Source organism: Heterocephalus glaber, unplaced genomic scaffold, assembly GCF_053883595.1.
Source record: "Heterocephalus glaber isolate CG9 unplaced genomic scaffold, H.glaber_assembly_v1.0 deba00001496, whole genome shotgun sequence".
Taxonomy (NCBI): Eukaryota; Metazoa; Chordata; class Mammalia; order Rodentia; family Bathyergidae; genus Heterocephalus; species Heterocephalus glaber.
The window spans coordinates 395,574-403,703 of NW_028258319.1; the positions used below are offsets into that span (position 1 = coordinate 395,574).

At 48.4% G+C, this 8,130-nt stretch overlaps 1 protein-coding gene across 1 annotated transcript; it reads right to left on the reverse strand.

Annotated features, from left to right (window-relative positions):
* Positions 1–321: 321 nt before the first annotated feature.
* On the reverse strand, positions 322–7,357 carry Noto (notochord homeobox). Its single transcript, XM_021262443.2, has 3 exons — positions 6,965–7,357; positions 1,882–2,096; positions 322–618 (listed from the first exon to the last, which is right to left on the reverse strand). The coding sequence occupies exons 1-3, from the start codon at positions 7,311–7,313 to the stop codon at positions 460–462; spliced, it is 723 nt and encodes a 240-aa protein (XP_021118102.1). The 5' UTR covers positions 7,314–7,357; the 3' UTR covers positions 322–459.
* Between the last annotated feature and the right edge of the window lie 773 nt (positions 7,358–8,130).

An 8,130-nucleotide genomic window follows, 5' to 3' on the forward strand; every position in this document is an offset into this window, starting at 1 on the left:
GGACCCTAAAAGCCTTAACAGTTACCGCACACTTTGGGCCTAGCACATTGGGAGTGCTTTACAGACATCATCTCGCCCCTGAGAAGTATGTTATCTATACACTCTTTACACAAATGAAGGAAAATGGCTCAGAAGTTCAGTAACTTGGCCAAGGACATAACTGACAGCCAAAGTCTGTGCCTCTGACCATTACATTATTCCAAGGATTTAGCGAAGTGGCACCACTCCTGCCTCACAAGTGCAAGGTCCTGAGTTCGATCCCCAGTACTGGAAAAAAAAAAAAAAGGTACATTCCTGCTTCCAGAGGCTGCTATAGAAAAGGGAGCCCTGCTTGACAGTTCAAATTCCTCTGGTGCCCTCTGACCCTGAGGAGGCTCTTCATTGCAATGCAGGGCAGGTGGGTCCAATGGGTGCCACCAGGAAGAACTAACCCAGATAGTAGGGCTTCCATCCCAATCCTCAGATGTCTGCTCCTGTCTGGGCATCTTCACTCTGGATGCTGCTGTCGGAGCTGCTGGAGGGCTCATCTGGGGAGGCAGCCACAGCAGACAGGGCTGGCAGTTTAAGCTTTTGCTGCTTCTGATACTTGACCCTTCGGTTTTGGAACCAGATCCTCACCTATCACCAGAAACAGTGGGCAGACATGACCACATGACCAGCAAGTCCCACTACTCCCCCCGACCCAGAGTGGTTACCCCTTGCTGTCTGGCCAAATATTCCTCTTCTTGCTACAGGAAGCACCCCTCCAAAAGGCCCCTTCCTATAATCCCAATCACTATTCATCCACCACAGTGTTTATTTCATAGGCTTCTACGATGTGCTAGACACCATCCTAGGTGGTGGTGATACAGTGGTGAGCAACAGGCACAGTCCCTACCCTCATGGAGCTAAGAGTCAAGTGGAGGGAGATGGCAACAAACGAGCCATATAAACCAGGGTGGTGGTGCAACCCTATAATCCCAGTTCAAGCCCAGCTTGGGCAATTTAGCAAGACCTTGTCTCAAAATAAAAAAGGGTTGGGGGTGTATCTCAGTGCGAAGGCCTTAGGGTCACATCAGCAGAGAAGGCCAGGCTTAGAGATGCTATGTTAAACCATGGGAATAGATGAGACCAGTTGGAGAGTTTGCCATCCCAAAGGAAAGAAGCTTGTAAAAGAATCAGAAGTGCCAGAAAGGTGGGAGGAAAACCCAGCGACTTCTGTATCTGGAAGCCAAGAGGAGAATGTATTTCTGGAAGGGAAGGGATGGTCAGCTGTAGTGAGAGATGCTTCAGGGTGATGTCATTGAAGAAAGGAAAGCCTTGGCAACATGAAGGTCACTGGAGACCTTGCTGAGAATTTTCTTTTTTTCGGTACTGGGGATCGAACTCAGGACCTTGTGCTTGCAAGGCAGGCAATAGAGCCACTGAGCTAAATCCCTGGCCCCAGCTTGCTGAGAAGTTTTGGTGGATTTCGAGGGAAATTGGTCTACTGGAATGAGTGAAGGAATGAATGTGAGGTGAGGACATAGAGTGAATGTTGAAAATTATTGAGAAGTTTGCCTGCAGCAGAAAAATGACACAATAGCTGGAGAATAGCCTGGGCTACATAGTTCTTGGTTGGCAGGCGGTAAGGGAATAGTTATTTTTTTTAAAGTCTCTTGGATACCTACTTAATTTTGCTCCTTATTTAGCATGGAAAGACTTTACCATAAAATTCTAGATGAATATTGCATGTTATTCCCATTATGTCACTTCAAATGGACTATTAAAGTTAGGGCCTTTCTCCTAAAAAGCTGGCACACAGGAAGAAGGCCCGTGTCTCCCTCCCAACCTTCACTTAGGGCTTTCCAGAGGCATCTGTCTCCAGGCTCAGCCCAGCCCCACAGCAGTCATTACTCCCACCTGGTTCTCTGTAAGGTGGAGCCGGGCTGCCAGCTGGGCTCTCTTCTTTCCCACCAGATTGTGCTGTTTTGCAAACACTTTCTCCAACTCTTCCAGCTGCTCCAAGTTAAACATAGTTCGAACTCTCTTTTGGTGTCTCTCAGTGTCTTGAAGGTCCTCAGGAGGGGCCCAGTGTGGGGGGGCCCAGAGGCCTGAGCAGTGAGGCAACTCCCAGCCTAAAGAGCAACCATCAGAGGGAGGTTAGCCAGCAGCCACCTGCCACCCATCTTGGAGGAGAGAACCCGCACATGTCTCCACTGCCCTGCGTCCCCCTGGCCAGGTAACAATAAGAAGGCACAGTGGGAAAAGGCTACAGAAATAACCCAAACTGAACAAATGAGAAAAGAGGGAAAATGCTGTGAGACACCCTCTGCCTCCACTACCCTCCAACTGAGTAGCTTGAGTTCTGGCCCCTAACACGAGTTTCCAAACCTCCTCTTTCCTGGCCTTCCTGTCTTTCCTTAGCAACCTTGGGGGCATCACCCTTTTCATTCATTCAGCAGACACTTTTTTTTAGCAGACACTTTTTGAATGTCTGTTATGTGTCAAGTATGATTTCTGGACAAAACAGAAATCCCTGTCTTCATGGAGCTTACATCTTGGAAGTAGGGAAACAGAAATTAAACAAGGGACATAAGCCACTTAGTATGTCATAGAGCAGTAAGTGCTAAGGAAGGAAAAGCAGAGAAGAGAGGACAAATTGGGAGTGGCTGCATGAAAGTGGGTGGTTTTCGTCTTCTGACATGGTAGCCACCTTACTGTGGTGGCATCTGAACAGGATCACTATGTACAGCTTGTGCTCTGTGCCCAGCTGAGAAGTGAGTGGGGTATAAAATTCTGCCCACTTTCTGAAGGCCAGTTCTTGGTGATGTGTCTGCTTGAAGGAAAAGAAGCTCTTCTCCAAGAGATACAGAAGTTCATTTTTGTTCACCACGCTATGGACCAGTGGAGATGTATCAGTTAGGGGGCAGTGCCTGAGTCAGAATATGAAGGGGACAAGGGAGTGGGCTATCTGGGAGGGGAACGTGCTGTACAGATGAATGATAAGTATAGTACTGAGACTGCTGAGACTCCTAGCACTGGAGAGGCCTCAGAGCTGGCAGTCAGACCACCCCAGTGAAAGGAGCAGAGCCCACCAGCCTTGCAATGTGCCTGCCAGAAGTAGGACCAAAAGGCCAGGAAAAGCCCCACAAGCATACAGCCTGATGTACCTGGTCTCTTCTGCCATGTTTCAGAATCTGATGAGGTTATAAGCCTTGGAAAAGAAATTAGGCTGTATTGTGTGTTAAGAGCTGGTGTTTGGAATCCTAGCTCTGACACCAGCTCCCTGTGGGACCCTGGAGTCAGTCTGTATACCTCTGTGAGGCTTAATTTCCTCATGTGTAAAATGGTGACAATACTATCACTTCTTATCATCTACCTCCAGATGTCCCAAGGATTTAGAAACATGCCAGACAGATAAGGAGGCACATGCCTATAATCTCAGGGCTCAGGAGGCTGAGGCAGGAGGATCAGTAGGAGGATCACTGTGAATTCGAGGCCAGCCTGGGCTACATGGTGAGTTCATGTGGGTTTTTTGGGGGGGTACCAGGGATCGAACTTGGGACCTTGCACTTGTGAGGCAGGGAGCAGAACCACTGAACTAAATCCCTGGCCCACATGGTGAGTTCAATGCCAGCCTGAACTATATAGTGAGACTCTGTCTCAAAAAACAAAACAAAACAAAACAAAAAAAACCCCAAGCACAGAGCAAGAAAGTCAATAGAAAGTCAATAGTGTGTGTAACCACTCCCCAAGATAATTGCAAACTGCATCAATTGCAAACATGTACCAGGAAAACTTTAAAAATTATTAAAAAATATATCTCCTATAACAACCCAAGGAACAATGCAGTGGGGGAAGAGACAAATTCTCTCCAGATGGATTCCAGATCTGGGGAAAATGGAAAGGACAAGAAAAAAAAGTAAAAATAGAAGGAAGAAAATGGATGTGTATAGTGACGGGAGGGGGACTTGCGGGGAGGGGGAAAATGGGGAAAAAAAGAAGTGGTATATATCACGTACAGGTACAAATTCCCTATGATGAGGGTTATCATTATGTGTATCATTTTAAGCAAAATGTTTTGCTTAAAAAACAATAAATTCCTAAGGGCTGGGGATTTAGCTCAGTAGTTCCGGCGCCTGCCTTGCAAGAGCAAGGTCCTGAGTTCGATCTCCAGTACCAAAAAAAACCAACAAAAAACCCCCCAATAAATTCCTAACAGTAGTGTAAAAAAAAAAAAAAAGAAACTGGATCTATGCCTCATACCTTCTACTGAGAAGAATTTCAAGCAGGGCATGGTGGCACACACCTGTAATCCCAGCATTCTAGTAGGCTGAGGAAGCAAAACTGCAAGTTCAAGCCCAACCCAGGCAATTTAGTGACTTAGGGAGATCTTGTCTTATAAAGGGAGTTGAGGGTGGGTGGAGAAGTAGCTCAGTATGAAGGCTCTGGGTTCAATCCTCAGTAGAACAAACAAAAAACAAAAAGCAAACTAAAAGGAAAGAAAAGAAAAATTCCAAATCAGGCAAGTATTTAAATGTAATAAAGTATACTTATAAAAATCTAGGCAAGACCAGGACAGGATTATTTTATCATCTTAGAGTGGGAAAGATCTTTCCAAGCTTGATATGAGATATAGAATTCATTTATAAGAAGATTAATATTGGGCTGGGGATTTAGCTCAGTGGTTCTGCAGCCCACCTTGTAAGCACAAGGTCCCAAGTTCAATCCCCAATACCAAAAAAAAAAAAAAAAAAAAGAAGATTAATACTTTCAAATCCCAGCTACTTGGAGGTTGAGGCAGGAGGATTTCAAGTTCCAGGCCAGCCTAGGCAATTTAGGGAAACATTGTCTCAAAATTAAAAAATAAAAAGGGCTGAGAATGTAACCAAATGAAAGGAAAAAATATTAATACATTCAAATACCTGAAAATTAAATTTTTTTCTATATGACAATAAATATTTGTAATCAAAATCAAAAGGGCAATAAACTGAGAAAAAATATTTGCAGCTTATTAAGTCAAGGAGCTAATTTTCCCAATATAAAAAGAGTTTCTACAAATTGTTTTTTTTTTTTGGTACTGGGGATCAAACTCAGGACCTTGTGCTTGCGAGGAAGGCATGAGTGCCACTGAGCTAAATCTCCAGCCTGAAATTGTTTTAAACATCCAACTAGAAAAATGAACAAAGTACACAGACATAATTCACAGAGAAGGAAACACAGATGATTCTCAACATATGAAAAATGTTCAATCTAACTTATACTAGAAAATGTACCGTTTCTTTCTTCTATCAGATTGTCTGTTTCAAAAGTTGGGTGAAACACTGTTGGTTGTGGGGAAAGTGGCCATTCTTACCCAAAGCTGGGGGAAGTGCAGAGGGGGTGCAAGCTCTGTAGAGGACAATCCGGCAAAACTGTACAAACATACATGCTTTAACCCAGCAATTCTGGCTATACAGGCATATTCTGTGTGCCAGGTTATCCGTTGCAAGCACTGTGTGTACTGTAAGAGCAAATGGGAAGCAATCAATGGGGTCTGATTGATTATCTTACATTCTTACAATGGACTCCATTGTGGTTGTAAAAGGAGCTCTTTATGGACTGGAACAATCTCTAAGACATGGTCAAGTGAATAGTATAAAGTGCAGTGTGTATGATATGCACAGGGAAAGTGAAGAAAGAAGAGATGTATAAGGTTCCTATTTAGGTATTAAATATGCATAAAATACCTCCCTGAGTAGGTGGCTAGGGGACACGGGTGGGAAAGGAAACTTCTCTTTATATCTTACTAAATAGACATTTTGAAGTTCAGACTATGTGGATGTAAAACCCATGCAAAAACCAGCTTGAAAATGAGACAATTGGAGGGCTGAGGATTTAGCTCAGTGGTTTCGCTGTGCAAGGACCCGAGTTCCATACCCAGTACCAAAAAAAGAGAGAGAGAGAGAGAGAGAGACAACTGGAACAAAAATGAGTACACTGCAATTCAGCCTCCGGGTGTGTGAGGAGCTCAGAGAAGGGTGACTTGGAGAGGTGGGCACGGCTCCCAGGTAAAGAGTATGCATCTGGATGGCGGTGGGATTCCGGGGTTAGTGCGCTGCTGAACGGGGTTGAGGACCTGCAGGATGGGGAGAGGGAGGGCGGAAGTAGGAACCAGGCAAGAGTGTTAGGATGATCCTGGTATGGTAGTTAAATTCCGAACTAACTTTGGTCCTCTTTTCCTCATGGCAACATAAGCAAGCAGGAATTACGGAGTCCAAAATGGCAAAAACTTGGGCCGGGGATTTAGCTCAGTGGTTTCATCGCCTGCTGCGCAAGCGCAAGGACCCGAGTTCGATCCCCGCTACCAAAACAAACAAAAACCAAAATGGCAAAAGCTGGGCAGGGGATTTAGCTCAGTGGTTCTGGTGCCTGCCTTGCAAGTGGAAGGTCCCGAGTTTGATCCCTGGTACAAAAAAAAAAAAAAAAAAAAAAAAAAGGCAAAAGCTTTTGTACATTAATGCTACAGGACAGAGGTACCCAGTGCCGTGCCCTAGATAGAGCTCGTCAGGTGCAGTCCCAAGAGCGCCGCAAGCACGCGGGCCCCGTGTGGTACCCGAGCTGTGCCGACAGTAGTGGGCCTTGGTGCTTTGCCGGGACCACCCATAGCATCCACCTCTCCGCAAAGAAAGGGTCGTGAATTCCGGATGAAAGCAGTTTGGGGTAAGTGTCTGGGCCTCCAAGAGTTGCCCTCAAAGATGGTGTGGAAAGGCAGGGGTCCGACACCCGAGCTGGGCGGAGTCCTCTGGCGGCCCCATTGCTGGCTGCGCAGCCCAGGCCCCTGCTCCCCTGCCTCGAGCTGGGGTCTTTCTCAGGGGGACCGTGCCTCAGTTTCCACTGCCAGGCCGTAGGGCCCTTCCCACTTCAGCCGCTCGTGGCTCTCAGAAGCGGAGCCCTCCCTCCTAGGACGCTGTCTCGCCTCGGGGCTCCATCGCCGGCCTGGCCCCACTGGTCCCCGCCGTACCTGTGACGCCGACGCCCGCGAGGCCGCCGAAGGGAGCCGCGTGGAGCCGGGGGACCGCGTGCTGCTGGAGCCGCGCGTGGGCCCCCACGCTCAGCAGGGCGGGGGCCCAGGAGGCGGCGCACGCCCAGGGCAGAGCCGGGCAGGGGAACCGCCAGGGCGCGGACCAGAGCCCCGGGGCCAGGGCACAGGCGAAGACGGGAGGCAGGGAAGTGACCCGCGCGCGGGGACCCGGCCTCGCCAGGATGGCGTCGACGGAGAAGGAGGACTCGAGGCGCAGGGGTGCCGGGGAAGCGGGGCCGGCGCCCTGGGGAACGGGCAGCTCGCTGTCTCGCGGCCGGGGGCTGGGCATGGCGCGACCACAGCCCGACCGGCGCAGGATGGGAGCAGGGAGCCTGGGATGTGTGGGAAGCGCCAGTACGCTGACCCGGCCGGAGGGGAGTCAGCCCCACCTGCGGGCCGCTGGCTCTTAAACCTGGCGGGGCGGGGCCTCCAGAGTCCGGATGGGGAAGCTTGATGCACCCCCCACCCAGGGCGGCAAGGTGGGCACAGCACCAGGGTCTCTACTCCCTCCTTCCTACTCACATTCAGAAATGCACACCCTATCCGGTGGCTGAGGCAGGAAGATCGAGTAGTCTAGAGAGGGAGAGAGAGAGAGAGAGAGGGAGGGAGGGAGGGAAGGAGAGAGAGAGAGGAGTAAAATTTCCACCTTGTCCCCAGATATTTGAATACACTGCTGTGATCATTCATTTCTTTTAAATCATCGCAGTCATTTTTTTTTCTTTTTTTTAGGGAGGGTCTCATTTCTTAGCCCAGGCTGGTCTGGAACTCAAAGCAACCCGCCTGCCTCAGCCTCCCAAGTACTGGGATTACAGGTCTGTACCCACATCACGCAGGTCCCCACTGGAAAAATATTTCCTATGTCCAAAAAGTAGAAAGGGAAAAACATGTAGGGTTTATATACAGAGTTTGTAGGCATTGCAATGGCTCCAGATTAAGAAATACTAACTTGGAACCGGGGATTTAGCTCAGTGGCTCCACCGCTTGCCTTGCAAGTGTAAGGACAGGAGTTCGATCCCCGGTACCCCCCCCCCCAAAAAAAACCCAAAAAAGAAATACTAACTCATTGCCAACAAGTAGGAGCTGACTGCCTACAAACTTTTGGGTTT